General features: G+C 50.8%; 7 protein-coding genes across 8 annotated transcripts; 3 read left to right on the forward strand and 4 right to left on the reverse strand.

Annotated features, from left to right (window-relative positions):
- Positions 1-147: 147 nt before the first annotated feature.
- Positions 148-2,274, forward strand: LOC120902460 (NPC intracellular cholesterol transporter 2 homolog a). The gene is made up of 4 exons (XM_040311213.1): positions 148-560; positions 646-765; positions 1,195-1,370; positions 1,747-2,274. Exons 1-4 carry the CDS (start codon positions 464-466, stop codon positions 1,825-1,827), a joined length of 474 nt encoding a protein of 157 aa, XP_040167147.1. The 5' UTR covers positions 148-463; the 3' UTR covers positions 1,828-2,274.
- Positions 2,275-2,985: 711 nt separating this feature from the next.
- On the forward strand, positions 2,986-4,534 carry LOC120902459 (cytochrome c oxidase assembly factor 7 homolog). The gene is made up of 2 exons (XM_040311212.1): positions 2,986-3,300; positions 3,386-4,534. The coding sequence occupies exons 1-2, from the start codon at positions 3,198-3,200 to the stop codon at positions 4,084-4,086; spliced, it is 804 nt and encodes a 267-aa protein (XP_040167146.1). The 5' UTR covers positions 2,986-3,197; the 3' UTR covers positions 4,087-4,534.
- A 7-nt stretch (positions 4,535-4,541) lies between these two features.
- LOC120902461 (cysteine-rich DPF motif domain-containing protein 1) lies at positions 4,542-4,983 on the reverse strand. The gene has a single exon (XM_040311214.1). It carries the CDS (start codon positions 4,958-4,960, stop codon positions 4,547-4,549), a length of 414 nt encoding a protein of 137 aa, XP_040167148.1. The 5' UTR covers positions 4,961-4,983; the 3' UTR covers positions 4,542-4,546.
- Positions 4,984-5,062: 79 nt separating this feature from the next.
- LOC120902457 (putative transferase CAF17 homolog, mitochondrial) lies at positions 5,063-6,380 on the reverse strand. Its single transcript, XM_040311211.1, has 2 exons — positions 6,273-6,380; positions 5,063-6,204 (listed from the first exon to the last, which is right to left on the reverse strand). Exon 2 carries the CDS (start codon positions 6,191-6,193, stop codon positions 5,087-5,089), a length of 1,107 nt encoding a protein of 368 aa, XP_040167145.1. The 5' UTR covers positions 6,194-6,204; positions 6,273-6,380; the 3' UTR covers positions 5,063-5,086.
- An 840-nt stretch (positions 6,381-7,220) lies between these two features.
- Positions 7,221-9,338, forward strand: LOC120902454 (zinc finger protein 70-like). Its single transcript, XM_040311207.1, has 3 exons — positions 7,221-8,257; positions 8,344-8,700; positions 8,777-9,338. The coding sequence occupies exons 1-3, from the start codon at positions 7,420-7,422 to the stop codon at positions 9,229-9,231; spliced, it is 1,650 nt and encodes a 549-aa protein (XP_040167141.1). The 5' UTR covers positions 7,221-7,419; the 3' UTR covers positions 9,232-9,338.
- Positions 9,339-9,402: 64 nt separating this feature from the next.
- Positions 9,403-14,795, reverse strand: LOC120901238 (zinc finger protein 845-like). The gene is made up of 13 exons (XM_040308940.1): positions 14,464-14,795; positions 14,168-14,374; positions 13,453-14,076; positions 13,232-13,392; positions 12,925-13,156; positions 12,608-12,691; positions 12,207-12,527; positions 11,910-12,086; positions 11,688-11,848; positions 10,859-11,135; positions 9,980-10,780; positions 9,758-9,909; positions 9,403-9,681 (listed from the first exon to the last, which is right to left on the reverse strand). The coding sequence occupies exons 2-13, from the start codon at positions 14,318-14,320 to the stop codon at positions 9,447-9,449; spliced, it is 3,378 nt and encodes a 1,125-aa protein (XP_040164874.1). The 5' UTR covers positions 14,321-14,374; positions 14,464-14,795; the 3' UTR covers positions 9,403-9,446.
- On the reverse strand, positions 11,211-12,972 carry LOC120902456 (zinc finger protein 93-like). 2 transcript variants are annotated; one of them, XM_040311210.1, is made up of 5 exons: positions 12,905-12,972; positions 12,608-12,814; positions 11,910-12,527; positions 11,688-11,848; positions 11,211-11,610 (listed from the first exon to the last, which is right to left on the reverse strand). In XM_040311210.1, exons 2-5 carry the CDS (start codon positions 12,743-12,745, stop codon positions 11,376-11,378), a joined length of 1,152 nt encoding a protein of 383 aa, XP_040167144.1. In that variant the 5' UTR covers positions 12,746-12,814; positions 12,905-12,972; the 3' UTR covers positions 11,211-11,375. The 2 variants fall into 2 exon arrangements, with proteins under 2 accessions (XP_040167144.1, XP_040167143.1); XM_040311209.1 differs by having other exon boundaries at positions 12,608-12,914.
- Positions 14,796-14,797: the final 2 nt, after the last annotated feature.

Genomic DNA, 14,797 nt, shown 5'->3' on the forward strand with positions numbered 1-14,797 from the left:
TAAAATAATAGGCCTGGCTATCTCTCTCTTACCGTCGAGTTCATCCATATGCGTTCATTCTCTCCGCGCGGGGTAGTGGTGTGCGTACGTGTGCATGAACCGACACCGCTCCCGCACGGGTAAATCAAATTCAACTCGCGTGGTGCTTCGTGCCGTTTAAAAACGTGCCAGCGTTCGAAGCGATCGGACGTGTGCTCTCTTCCCTACAAAAATCACAGTAGCCTTTGTCGCGTCGACCAGCAGTGTAGTAGTGGCCTCCGTGACCCGTACCTGATAACAACACAAACAAGCGTTTCTGCTTTCCACTGCTCTCCAGCCTTTTGCAGAATCATCACCACCAGCGCGCGCGTCTACCGAAGCCTGCCGTGACTAATCAGCCGGGCAACAAAAAAGCGCAACACAGTTGCAGTGGGAAAAAAAACAAAGAAACAAAGTGCGTTAAACACACACACACACACACACCATGACTAACAAATCGGCCGCCGCCTTTCTTCTCGTGGGAGCTGTTTGTCTCACACTGATGCCAACTTTAACCTCGGCGGCGGAGTTTGCTAACTGCGGTAAGGTGCCGTTCTACGTAGGTTTATCTAACCTACCATTATATGGACGTTAATTTCATGCCTTTTTGTCTATGCCTTATTGCAGCAAATGAAACGGCGATCGGGAAGTACACGCAGGTCGAGGTGTCGAACTGTGCCGACAGTGATAATTCCTGTGTCCTGAAGCGCAACTCCAACGCTACCATCTCCATCACCTTCACCAGTGGTAAGTGTATGTGTGTATGTGTCTGTGTGTATCGATCGCTCCTAAGGAACGTGCAACCGAGAGGCTAAAACACGTGAGAAACAACCGGAAAAGATTGCAGCGAAAGCAGGAGAAACCATACAACAATGCAAACACCTGCCCAAGGTCTCGCACTGTCCTTGAAATAGAAAGTTGCAACACACAGCAAACACAGTGCCCTATTTGGGCCATGTCTGTGTGTGTGTGTGTGTGTGTGTGTGTGCTGTAACAGTGACCGAGTAATTAACTAATTGCTTCCCCAACTCGCTTATCTGTTAAGGTCACTAGGGAGTAATCATCCTCCCGGCAAGATGAGATCATCTCTCCTGTGCGGCTTGACTTATCTCACATCGTTTTGTTTGCATCTTTGTCCCTTTATCTTTCTCCATTCCCCTCCCCCTCCCCACCAAGGCGAAGATCTGTCCGAACTGAAGGCGGTCGTGCACGGCATCATCCTCGGCATGGAGGTACCGTTCAAGCTGCCGAACGATGACGGCTGCAAGGACAGTGGACTGGAGTGCCCGCTCACGAAGGACACCAGCTACCGGTACAGCACCACCCTGCCGGTCCTCAAGCAGTACCCCAAGGTGAGGAACTTGCTAATGGAAAGGCTTTTTTTGCGTTCCAGAGGCGGTAATTTACAAACAAAATCATTTCCCGCCGCAAAATGCGCGCTTATCGCTAGAATAATCATTTCTTTTAATGGTTTTTTTTCCATCACCAAACCAAATTCTATCATCGAGCGGAACGTGTTCTTTTGGCTGGTAGCATCATTAACGCACCGAACCGTAGCAAAACAGATTTGTTTTTTCTAATCTTTTTTTTTACACATTACCCCCTGTTTTCATGTACCGCAAACATCTACTTTACGCACATTTTTTCCATTTTGTTGATTCAAATGATATGACAACGCGTTCTTAAGCCATATGTGTTGTTTCCTTATGTTTGCTTTGTCTCACGCAGGTTTCCGTCGAGGTCAAGTGGGAGCTAAAAGCAGGTGACAAGGATGTGCTTTGCGTGCTGATTCCGGCCAAAATACAGTAAGGAGCGCGGAGTATGCGCCATCGCCGACGGGTTTTCCCTCGGCACAGCCAAACCCTAACACGTGCTTTTTGCCCCCCTCCCATCTCCTCTTTCTGTACGCTCTTCTTTCACTGGGCGAGCTTCCGGTAAGGCGATCGAAAGAATAAAAGCCGGCAAGCCGAGGCAATTGACGATGATCAGACTCCATTAAACGGTGCCGCTGCATTGCTTCCAAGACGCGGACCACCACCGGCGCCGACGGCAGTACCAACAGCCAAACAAAAAGCCCCCACAACCCATCCCGCCGGATGGGTGCATTATATACCCTCTTTGTCCGACCCCCGGTACAGTGCAGTGAGCGTACGGTGGTGGTGCTGCTGCTGCTGCCGCTCCTTAATCCGTTAATTAGATTACAATTGAGTGCGGCTTTTACAATCCAACCCAATAAAAAGATCAACCACACACACACACACGCGATGCTGGGTTTTTTCGTTACTCCGAATACCCACCCGGGTTCAGAACCCCATTCTTCCGGGGACCGTTTCGCTTCTGTATGGGACAGAAACCGGCAAACGCGCGACACACAAACGCAAACGTGTGTGCTCGCTTCTCCGGAAATGAAAATTTTTCAAATTCAATTCATTACTTCCCAGATCCCTCACCCCCGTCACCAACGGCCGCGTTGTGGTCCATCCAGGGGGGTGGTTGATTGTTTGATTGCATTGCAACCGGTTCAAGTGTCGTCGTGCGTTAACACGCGATCCATGGCAGCATCATGTTAGGTAAGGGATTAGAAAGATGATTCATCGTGGAGATGGGTATTCCGTTTTCTGGTGTTCTACTTGCCATATGCTAAATGATTACTCGCCGAGATGCACTTTTGAAATTTGCAACGCAAAAAAGCTTCGAAAATATATTACCGATTTGTAATACAAAACAATTTACAAAACACATTGTTAAAAGCCTCTCTTAAAAACATTAATTTTGAAAAACACATTTTATAATTCTCTTTAGAATCCACGTCCCAAAGGTGAAACATGTTGTAATTTTCAAACAAACACGTGCTGTTACACCTCTACTCACCTTGGCACTCTGGAAAGTTGTAACGAGCGCAGGTGTCATCGCCGTTCAAAACATGCGCCTGACAGTTCGCGCGCGATCTGTCAAAAAACACCAACAACAACAACAAAAAAAAGCAAAACATTTTACATCCGTCAAGAAAGTTACGTGAAGTTGCGAAGTGCACTACCAGGGCCATTTTCTGACCGGGGGTGCCGCTTTGGTTTTTCGCACGCAGCCCTTAATCGACCGATTATAATCCACCGGAGTGATTGGCGCTAGCATCGAACAGTCGAACGGAAGACACAAGACAAACAGAAACACAGCGAAACATGTCCTCGTTTGATCTGAAAAACGAGACCGAGGTGAAGGAGTACATCGACAAGCTGGGTGTCGAGTACCGGTTCGGTTGTTACTCGGAGAAGAAACCGGAAGGTAATTGTATTGACCGCGATGATGAATACGCCGCGATGATTCCAACCAGAAACGCTAAATCTAACCGCCCTTCTTCCCTTTTCAGTATGCCATCTGCTCGGCGACTATCTCGAGGGCATCCGCAAAGACTTTGAGAAGGCGGCCAAAGTGTACCGATCGAACTGTGATGATTACAACTACGGCAAGAGCTGCCTCAAGTACGGCAACTACACGTTCCTGGGCAAGGGCCGCACGTCCGAGAAGGGCGATCCGGCCAAAGCGTACGCCTACTACGAGAAGGGCTGCGCGCTGAACGATCCGGACGCGTGCCTGCACAGCGGCCTGCTGCTCGTGTCCAAGCTGATGCCGAAGGAGATCACGCGCGACGTGCCGAAGGGCTTCGAGCTGCTGAAGAAGAGCTGCGAGATGAACAATGCGGGCGCCTGCTTCTACCTCTCCGGCATGTACATTTCCGGCGTGCTGAAGGAGGAGTACCAGCAGCAGCAGCAGCAGCAGCAGGCGGCGGCGGTGAAAAAGGTGGACCCAGCGGCAGCTCCGGAACAGCGCCCGCCCGGTGCGTACGTCGTCGAGCGCAACATGGAGAAAGCGTTCGAGTTCGCGTACAAAGCGTGCGAGCTGCGCAACATGTACGCCTGTGCCAACCTGAGCCAGATGTACGCGAAGGGCGACGGCACGGCACGCGACGAGAAGAAGGCGGAAAAGTACAAAAAGCTGGCGCTCGAGATGCAGGACGAGGTGAAGAAGCAGCAACAGCTCACATTCCAGCAGGGTCTCAACCCGACGTAAAGTGACCATCGCCGGGGGAAAGGAGAGGATGTTTGCGACACCCTGGGAGGAAACAATCGACTTGGAATGGGAGATGAGTTTTTGGAAAATTGATTAGAAAAGTTAATTTGCTGTTAACGGAAGCGCAACCCTGAGCCCTGGCGGGCGATCGTGCGCTCGCGTGTCTGTTTTGTGTGCTTGAGACTAAATAGCAACCCCTGTAGCAGAGTTGCTTCCGTGTTTTTTAGTGTTTTTAGTTAGCGTTTCAGTTATGCCTGTGAAAAATCGCGTTTTGTACAGAAGAAGAACATGAAAGGAAGGGGAAAAGGTGGACAGATTCGTTCCGGCGGGAAAATGAGACTCACAATTTGTTGGATCATCGACACGGGCGAATAAATGTTGTCCTGCTTACGAAGTAGTCATCTAACTAGAATCGAGGGAAATAACAACAAAAAAAGGAGCAAACTCCAATGACCTACGGCTATGAGAACTGCTTTTTTATTTTGCTCCGCACTTCGAGCGGAAATTCCTGCACCCGCTGCACGCTGCACTGCCGGCAAAAGGTGGCCCCGTAGAAGAAGCTGCACTCGCCCGCCTTGCACACGGTGCGCCGGCAGCTGTGGCAGTCCGCACCGAGCAGCAGATAGTGCTCGCTGGCCGGTTTGTCCGGTACGGCTTGGGGTGGCGGCGCGAACGGATCGCGCATTACGTAACACTCTTCGGGCAGTTCGATTTTGCTCGCAAACGGTGGTCGACGGCCCCGATAATCGCAGCTCTCGCTCAAACCGCACAGCTCGCACCGGAAGGGGATCGAAGGATGCGCCGTCGGTTCGCTGGCAGAAGATGCGGCGCTTTCCCGTCCCACCGTACTACTGGGCGCGGACGTTGTTGCCATGGTTTTGCTGCATGTGAGCGAGGTGCGGGGTTTGTGATGCAAGGGAAGATAGGAGAGAGGAGGAGAGAGAGAGAAAAAAGAAATGATGCTCGATGGGCTTAGTACACAACAAAACAAAAAGGCCCACTAAGGGCGGGCATTCATTTCCTTCGGCCACCAGGCGGGTTTGCTTGTGCGACAGCGCACGACGGATTCGCCGGCAACGTTGATCGTTAGCGGTTTCCCCTCCGGCAGCACCTTCTCGATGCGAAGCAACCCGAGGGCACGGTTACCGGCCAGCCCGCGCAACTTTCCGACGGCGCCGCCCTCCTCGTTTTTAATTTCCGCATCGCGCAGCGCTTCCGGATCACAGTCGGCAAGCCGGTGCGGTGCGTCCAGCTCCAGCGGCATGAGCCGCTTGCGTATCACCCCCGTGTGGTACGTGCGTGCCGTCAGCTCCTGGCCGATGTAGCAGCCCTTGTGGAAGCTGACACCGTGCAGCAGATCGCAGTTACACTCGAGCGGGAAGCATTTACCGTCCGGCAGGTTTGTCTCTCCCTCGCCGACACCGAGCGAATACCGGAACGCCGTGTACGGTAGCGCCGAGTCGGCGACCGTCTCCGCCTCCGGGAAGATACGCTTCAGTCGCGTTTTGCATTCATTCGGCTCCTGCTCGTCGGTAAGCACCCGATAGCCGAGCCGCGGCAGTCGAGGATCTTTGAACACGTGTAACCGACCCTCCGGACAGGCGAGATCGCTTGCAGCCGGCATCTCCTCTTCCTCCTGCACGGCCTCCTTGAAGGCGGCCCACACCCGGTAGGTGGCGTCCTGCTCCACCTGCACCTTCTTGCGCAGCCGGTACAGCTTCAAGTGTTTCTCGAGCCGCGGCGCAACGGCCGCATCGCACTCGAGCAAATAGTCGGCCGGTTCAGCCCCGGGCCGCTTGTAGATGATTGTATCACAGAAAACGCGCCCATTCGCCTTGAGAAACATTGCGTACACCGTGCTGCTGTGCTCGAGGTGTCGCATATCGTTCGTCATCAGTCCCTGCAGAAAGCTGACCGCGTCGGATCCTTGTACGCGCACAAACTTACGCTCCGGCAGGGGCGCTATCGTGAAGGGGCTGTGCGCTGGGCTGGTTTGATGTAACCATCGGGTTGCGGGTTTCACTGCCAGGGCTGGAAACGCAGCCGGCCATCGCTGGCGAACGGTGTGGATGGCGGTGGCGGATGTACCACACCTTGTGAGCAGCATTGTGTCTGCGTCTACCGAAAGAATGTTTCAGTGCGCGCAGCTAAAGACAGCGCACGGTACGGGGTTTAGAAATGCTTACCTAGCGATTACTATCCGTCCGCGGTCGTGTTGTTGTCCGGCACCAATCTGGGGGAAGTGAAATGTAAACAATCACACCGCGGTGCAACGTATGACAGGAGTGGTGATGTGCTCTTTAGAGCGCACCCACGACTCCGATCCGACTCCGGCAAAATCCGAACAAAGGTTGAAGAACGCCTGGATTTGGAGTCATCCGGAGTCATCCAGAGTCGTTCGGAGTCTTTCGGAGTCGAAGTCAACCGGAGTTGTCCGAAGCCGTCTGGAGTCGTCCGGAATCGTCCGGAATCGCCCGGAATCACCCGGAGTTGTTTGGTGACATAGTCGTCCAGAGTCGTCTGGAGTCGTCTGGAGTCGTCTTGAGTCATCTAGAGTCATTCGGAATCTTTCGGAGTCGCCCGGAATCTGCCGGAGTCGTTTGGAGACGTCTGGAGTCGTCCGGAGTGGTCCGGAGTTATCTGGAGTCATTTGGAGTTATCCGGAGTTATTCAGATTTGGAGACGTTCGGAGTCGTTCGAAGTCGTCGGGAGTCATTCGGAGTCGACTGGAGTCGTTTGGAAGGTGCTCCCGGAGCCCCGGTGTCGTCCGGAGTTCCCGAGTCGTCCGGAGTCGGAGGCATCCGGAGTCGCCCGAAATCGGAGGTATCCGGAGTCGTCCGGAGTCCTTCGGAGTCGTCCGGAGTCATCCGGAGTCGTTCGGAGTCGCCCGGAGTCAACTGGGATCGGAGGTGGTCGGAGTCAACAGGACGACTCCCGTCGACTCTGGAGACTCTGAATTATGCTGTCCGGAACTCCGGACGATTCGGTCCGGGGTCGGTTCCGAAATTATCGCAGTCGGATCGGACTCCGACTCCGGAAGCTTGTCATCCATGCGATTGAAATGGACTGTCTCCCCAGCTGTCAAATCAAACTGTCAACGCGTCAACACAGCAGGCTTGTCAACACACCTTGGCCGTACCAAAAATTGTAAAAACAATCCATCCGCAGTGTTGTTATTTGGCGCAGAAATAATTATCCCTTTCTTCATTGTAGCAGCTCCAATCGCGCGAATATCTTGCGCTAAAGGTCGCATACCCACCTACCGTAGAGTGCGTCGAGGGCAACATTATCATCCCCGCACGGTTGACCGCCCAGAGAGCGAGCCTTCGCGCGATGGCGTCATCGTCGGCGATGGAGGATCTAATGTTTGGCGAAATCTGCCGCTGCTGCATGGCAAGCAAGCCGCGCATGAAGCCCCTGTTCGACACAAACCTCTTCGCGATGCTGAACGCCGTCACGGGGCTGAATGTGCACCGGAACGATGGGCTTCCGTCCCAACTGTGTGTGCCGTGCGTGCTGCAGATCCGCCGCTCGCACTTCTTCAAGGTGCAGTGCGAAAACACGGACGTAACGCTGCGTAGCTACGCGGTCGAGACGCGGCCAGATGATACGGACACGTACATACTGGCGGAGGACGGGACGTACGTGAAGGAGGCCGACTCGTCGTCACAAAACGACGATGGGGCAGCGCCGGCAGGTAGCGCCGTGAGTGGCAGCCCGGTCAAGCGGCTCCTGCCCAAGAGACTCTTTTGTCCGCAGTGCCCGAAAGAGTTCCAGGCCGAGAAGCAGCTGAAGCGACACATGCGCACGCACTTTGTGGTGAAGCCGCACGGCTGCACCGAGTGCAGTGCGTCCTTCCTCGAGAAGTCCAACCTGAAGAAGCACATGCTGAAGCACACGGGCGAGCTGCGGAACAGCGAAACCAAAACCCACCTCTGCAGCGAGTGCGGCAAATCGTTCAAGTACGGCACCTCGCTGTCGCGGCACAAGCGGTTTCACGCCCAGCGCAACATGTTCACCTGCACCGTCTGCTCGAAGGCGTACGTCGAGCAGACCTCGCTCGACGTGCACATGCGATCGCACACGAACGAGCGACCGTTCGAGTGTTCCACCTGCGACAAAACCTTCGCCCAGAAGGCCAATCTCGAACGGCACGAGCGCACACACACCGGTAGGGTTGGCCCCTTTCCACGCACTCGTCGAGTCGAGTGGCATTGTTTTTAATATTATCGCGTGTTTTTTTTCCTCCTTCCCTAGGCGAAAAACCCTACGCCTGTGATCTGTGCGGAAAGTGTTTCACGCAGAAATCCTACCTCTGCGTGCACAAGCGCATTCACGCGCAGGAGAAACCGTTCGCGTGCCCGAACTGTACCATGTGCTTCGTTTCGCGCAACGCGCTTCAGAAACATCAGGCCAAACCGTGCTCGGACAATGTGCACCGCTGCAACGTGTGCAGCAAAACATTCCGCTACAAGAAGGCGCTTCGTTTGCACCGGCGGACCCACCGCCTGGCGTACCTGTGCGAACTGTGCGATGTAGGCTTTGCGACCAGTGCGAAACTGAATGCGCACGTGAAAGCGGACCATTCTGACATGCCGGTTACAAGCGAAGGAGGTAAGTAGCCGGACAGGAAAGGGGTTGGAATTGCGATTGTTTGATGGTTCGTTATTTAATGCTTTTCTTTTTGTAGAATATCTGTTGTACGACAATGATAACAACGTGACGACCACGAATCGAGCCCCAACACAGTCACAAGCGAAAAGGCCGCGTGCCGAATCGGACGAAGAATACGTCGGAGAGGAAGAGGAAGACGAACGGGAAGAGGACGAAGAAGAGCTAGACGATGATGGGGAAGAGGAGGAAGAAGAGGAGGAGAATGAGGGCGAGGAAGAGGAGGAAGAGAACGAAGGGCAGGGCGGAGAGGAAAATATCAGCATCCTGGAGGAGTACGAGGAAACGGAGGCAGGATCGCAAACGAATGAAGAGGACAGTGTGGTGCACGTGGTGTACAACGGCGACAGTATAGAGGAGCAGGAAGCTTACGAAGACTTTGCCGGTAGCTATGACGATATCGTGAAGCAGGAACCGTTGCTAGAAATTCGAATCATGAATCCCGACGATGTGGATTCGGACATTGAGCAGTGAGGCAATAGAGTGTAGCCGCTGAGTTTGTTAAGTAAAAGTAAAGTGAATTTAACAATAAGTAACGAACAAATAAATCACGGTCGCGTAAAAGCACCCTTTTCTACACATTTTTCGGTATACATCGAGCATTTGGTTGAATTACCTTCAAACAGAATAACAGATTGGAATGTATTCGCCTCGCTCTGTTACCTGTTGGTGACCAACGTGTGTGTGTGTCAATCGTTGGTGCCTTCTTGCTTTATTGTTGCAGTATGGTCCTTCTTTATGTGTATGTTTAGCAGGCATTTGTAGCGGTATCCTTTATCACAGTGCGCACACCGAAACACTACACCGCTGTGCGTCAGTTCGTGCGTTTTCCTGGCGTAATCGCTTTTGAACAGCTTCGGGCACTGGCTGCAGCCGAAGGGTTTGTCGTCCGAGTGTACTCGCTGATGGTTTCGATGATCGCGCCTGCAAGAACACACACACACAGTGCAATTAATTAAACGATCCAACGGTAACCCGTCACGTGCCACCGAATGCTTACTTTTCTTTGAACTGCTTCCCACAGATCGTGCAGGTGAATTTCCTTACGTCACTATGGCAACGGATAAAGTGTACGCGATAGTTGCCCGGATGGTTGAACTTCTTCGGGCATAGCTTGCACTCGTACGTTTCACCAATCCCATGCTCCGAGCGCTGAAAAGCCAGTAAAACTAAACACTTAATACCTCGGTTCGTACCGATTAAACAGTGCTTTGACACGTACCATGTGTGATTTGTACGACGCGTTGCTGGTGAATCCCTTGGCGCAAATTTCGCACGATTTTACCACCCGCTTCAGATGGACGGCCTGCACGTGGCGGTACAGATTCGCATGGTTGGCCATCCTCACCGGGCAGTGCGGGCACGCGTACCTCATTTCCTTCGTGTGGATCGCGATGTGTTCGCTCAGCTTCTGCACCACCTTGCCGCACACCTCACACAGCTGCATTTTGGGAGTTCTCGGGTGCCGCTCGCTAGCAACGGGTGGCGCATGACTTGAATCATTGCTCTCATCGCCCGCGGACTCGAGGGTTTCCGCCGTGGCATGCACGTTCCGTTCCTGTGCCTCTCGTATAAGCCGCAAACTCTCGGCAAACAGTGCCTCCTTGTCCAGTATCACCTGGCCTGCCCGGGTCGACCTTTGCTCCTCGTCGGAGGAGAACGGTTCACCGAGCTCGATCCGGTTCGCACAGTAATCGGTGTCAGGCTTCGTTCCGTCATTCACACTTCGCGTGGTTCTGCTGCACGTTCGCGCTTTGCCTGCCGGCGATTCCTTCCTTTCAGTCGCTTTCCGTTTTTTGCGATTATTTACCACAATGAATTCCATTTCCGAGACCGTTTCCTGCAGTTCCTCGACCACAAACTCATCTGCCTCGTCATCGTCGAGATGTTCCTCCACTACGGTGCACAGCTCCCTGAAGAGTGCTTCATTTGCCAGGCACGTGTTGCGAAAGGACACGGAACTGAGCAGCGCCATATGGCAGTCGCTGCACGAGGCGTACTGTTTGCTTTCCTCCTCTAGGTTCTACAAAGAGCGACGGGAAAGGACACGAATGTATGCAACACCTGCGAATGCGGAACATTGTCGGTAGCATGATCTTACCTCAATTCCGGTAAATCTTTCTATGTTCTCTAGCGTAAGCGAACTGTCCACGATCGTGATGAGTGGAACCAGTTGGTCCTGCTTCTGGTTGAGGCAAAATCTACAAATATTCCCTAATTTTGCTGGAACAGCCATCGCCAAGCGCACACACACCTCGCTGTTGTTTAATAACAAACCCGCTAACCCTTGAGGCAACAGGGTCGTTGACAGCGCGACGATGCCATAAAACCGTGTCCAATGTTTATAGCAACACCAGTGGTTAGCAACCACAGCTGTTCTTTAAGCCCGTGTCTGTGCTTCATCGGATGCGATTTTATCGGAATTGGACAGATAACGTCGGACGCCGCATCTGTGTGGTGTTTTGATCGAAAAACCTCAAACTATTATTTTCATAATCGTTAAACTATTAAAAATCATCACATAATCAAATAATCATCAAATAAGCAAAATGAATCGAAAAAGCGTTTGACAGCACGATGTCAAATCGCATGCAATGAAGCAGAGACACGGCCCTTATTTATGCACCACTTTCCTCCTCTGTTTTTAGATGGCATTTTCTCACATGTGCTTTAAGCAAACTACTGCTATGATACTGCTTGTCGCACTGGTCGCATCCGAAAATGATGCCGCTGTGTGTCATTTCGTGCTGCCTACGACCGTTCGCGCTCCTGAATCGCCTCGAACACATTGGGATACGGCACTGGTAGTGCGCTTCAGACGAATGTATTTTCTTGTGTACGAGAAGAGCATTGCTGAAATTTAAAATAATAAAAGACATTTAATTTTTTTTTCCTACAGATAGCTGCTGATGTAAATAGCCCCATCATACTTTGTTTTAAATCGCATGCCACAAATTTTACACACGTAGTTTCGATGTTCGTAGTGCTTCTGTTCCATGTGCACCCGCATGCGGGTATGGAAATAAAACGCCTTCGGGCAAAACTGGCATTTATAACGCGGTGTCATGTCCCCTTGACCATGCACGCGCACCTGAAAGCGTAAGAAAATACCAAATATTATGCTGAAAATGACAACAGCGATACACACTTACCATATGCCATTTATAGTCCGGCTTTCCATGGAATGACAAATTACATTCTTCACACTTTGCAACGACTATTTTCAAATGCACGACAGCAATGTGGCGCTTCATATTGCAAGGGTCACTCATTTTCTTATCACAGTGCGGGCAGGCGAACGGAGTTGGATCAATGTGCTTTTGCATATGCTTGGTATATTTCAGCGTGAACAAACCACAAATAGAACAAAGCCATCTTCTGCGTATTTTCTTTTTTCGTCCAGAAGTGGATTCTGTTTTCGACACCCTTGGGCGGACGATCTTCTCTACCTTTGGCGAGGGAGCTTCTGGCCATGTGAAATCGTCCGATGATTCTTCATCTATATCGCGATTCTCTGCTGTATTCTCATCGCCAAAGACGTCCTTCTCTGGGGCGGTCTCGTCCGCCGATATGCTCACCTCCGAAGCTGCCCCGGCAAATATGTCCATTGCTTCATCCTTATCATCGTCATCTTCAACAATTTCATTACATAGTTCCTGCTTGAAAAGTGCGTAGTTCCTACGGCAAGTGTTTCGAAACGCGACACAAGCATTAACATGCCGGTCACATCCCTCACACACCATGTAAGGTTTGTATTTGCGCTCTAAATCCTGCAAATAACCGCATAGCTTTAGTGTTGATATGTCGGACTCCACCAGCCAAAACAACAGAATGATGAGAGAAGACTTACATTAAGCCCCGTAAAATGCTCTACATCCAAGATCGTTAGCGTCGCGTCCACTGTGATCGACAAGGGCATCAGCTTCTGCTCGTCCTGATTCAAGCAGAATCGGCAACGATTGTAAAATTTCGACTCGGCACGAGCCATTTCGTATCACAACCTGCACCGTGATTGCCTACCAACAAACTGTTTGACGTTGGATTGTTTACATTTTTTCTGTGAACGATACGATTTATGGCAAACTCAGTGGTGCTCAACTTAAATTATTCGAGAACAAAAAAAATCATTTTTGATCATCGAAAACACCTCTTCCGTTTTATTCATGCACTACCCTCTTCCTTCAATGGATTTGGATGGCATTTTCTCACGTGTGCTTTAAGCAACCCACTGCTACGATACTGCTTGTCGCACTGGTCGCATCCGAAAATGATGCCGCTGTGTGTCATTTCGTGCTGTTTGCGACCGTTCGCGCTCCTGAATCGCCTCGAACACATTGGGATACGGCACTGGTAGTGCGCTTCAGACGAATGTATTTTCTTATGTACGAGAAGAGCATTGCTGAAATTTAAAATAATAAAAGACATTTAATTTTTTTCCTACAGATAGCTGCTGAAGTAAATAGCCCCATCATACTTTGTTTTAAATCGCATGCCACAAATTTTACACACGTAGTTTCGATGTTCGTAGTGCTTCTGTTCCATGTGCACCCGCATGCGGGTATGGAAATAAAACGCCTTCGGGCAAAACTGGCATTTATAACGCGGTGTCATGTCCCCTTGACCATGCACGCGCACCTGAAAGCGAAAGAAAATACCGATATTATGCTGAAAATGACAACACCGATACACACTTACCATATGCCATTTATATTCAGGTTTTACATAGAATGGCAAATTACATTCTTCACACGTTGCAACGACTATTTTCAAATGCACGGCATCAATGTGGCGCTTCATATTTGCAGAGTCGCTCATTTTCTTATCACAGTGCGGGCACGCAAACGGAGTTGGATCAATATGCCTTTGCATATGTTTGGTGTAATTCGTCATGAACAAACCACAAATAGTACAAAGCCATTTCCTGTTTATTGTCTTTTTTCGTCGAGAAGTGGATTCTGTTTTTGGCAGCCTTCGGCGGACGATCTTCTCTACCTTTGGCGAGGGAGCTTCTGGCCATGTAAAATCGTCCGATGATTCTTCATCTATATCGTGATTCTCTGCTGTATCCTCATCGGCAAAGACGTCCTTTTCAGGGGCGGTCTCGTCCGCCGATATGCTCATCTCCGAAGCTGGCCCGGCAAATGTGTCCATTGCTTCATCCTTATCATCGTCATCTTCAGCAGATTCATTACACGGTTCCTGCTTGAAAAACGCGTCGTTCCTACGGCAAGTGTTTCGAAACGCGACACTTACATTAACATGCCGGTCACATCCATCACACACCATGAAAGGTTTATCTTCGCGATCTAAATCCTGCAACTAGTGGCACAACTTTAGTGTTGGTATATCGGACACCACCCTGCCTACTTTTCTACCAGCCAAAACAACAGAATGATGAGAGAAAACTTACATTAAGCCCCGTAAAATGCTCTACATCCAAGATCGTTAGCGTCGCGTCCAGTGTTATCGACAAGGGCATTAGCTTCTGCTCGTCCTGATTAAAGCAGAATCGGCAACGATTGTAAAATTTAGACTCGGCACGGGCCATTTCGTAGCACAACATGCACCGCGATTGCCTACCAACAAACCGGTTGACGTTGGATTGTTTACATTTTTTCTGTGAACGATACGATTTATGGCATACTCAGTGGTGCTCAACTAAACGGCGGAACAAATAAATGTTTTAATTTATATTTATATATTTACCGCACTAATTTGAGCATCATGTCTCAATCGCTCTTTCTCAGGGAATGGCTGCCAATGTATAACCACGTATTGCACATGGTTTGACTACATACAAATGCATGTGCATTGTTGCATCTATCGTAGTACGTACGTTGCAAGATCTGATCGAAGCTAATCATAAAACCAGATGAAGATTGAGACGACACACAAACGAACGTCTGTACTGGTGTAACAGTCCGAACAGCAGAAATGTGAAACTAAACTTTTCACAGCAAGCAACAACGGGTTTCGCTACGGCGACCGAACACCGGCTACTCTGTTTACTAACAAACACCATCGATTTTTTCTTGTTCTG

This window comes from Anopheles arabiensis, chromosome 3 (genome assembly GCF_016920715.1).
Source record: "Anopheles arabiensis isolate DONGOLA chromosome 3, AaraD3, whole genome shotgun sequence".
Classification (NCBI taxonomy): domain Eukaryota; kingdom Metazoa; phylum Arthropoda; class Insecta; order Diptera; family Culicidae; genus Anopheles; species Anopheles arabiensis.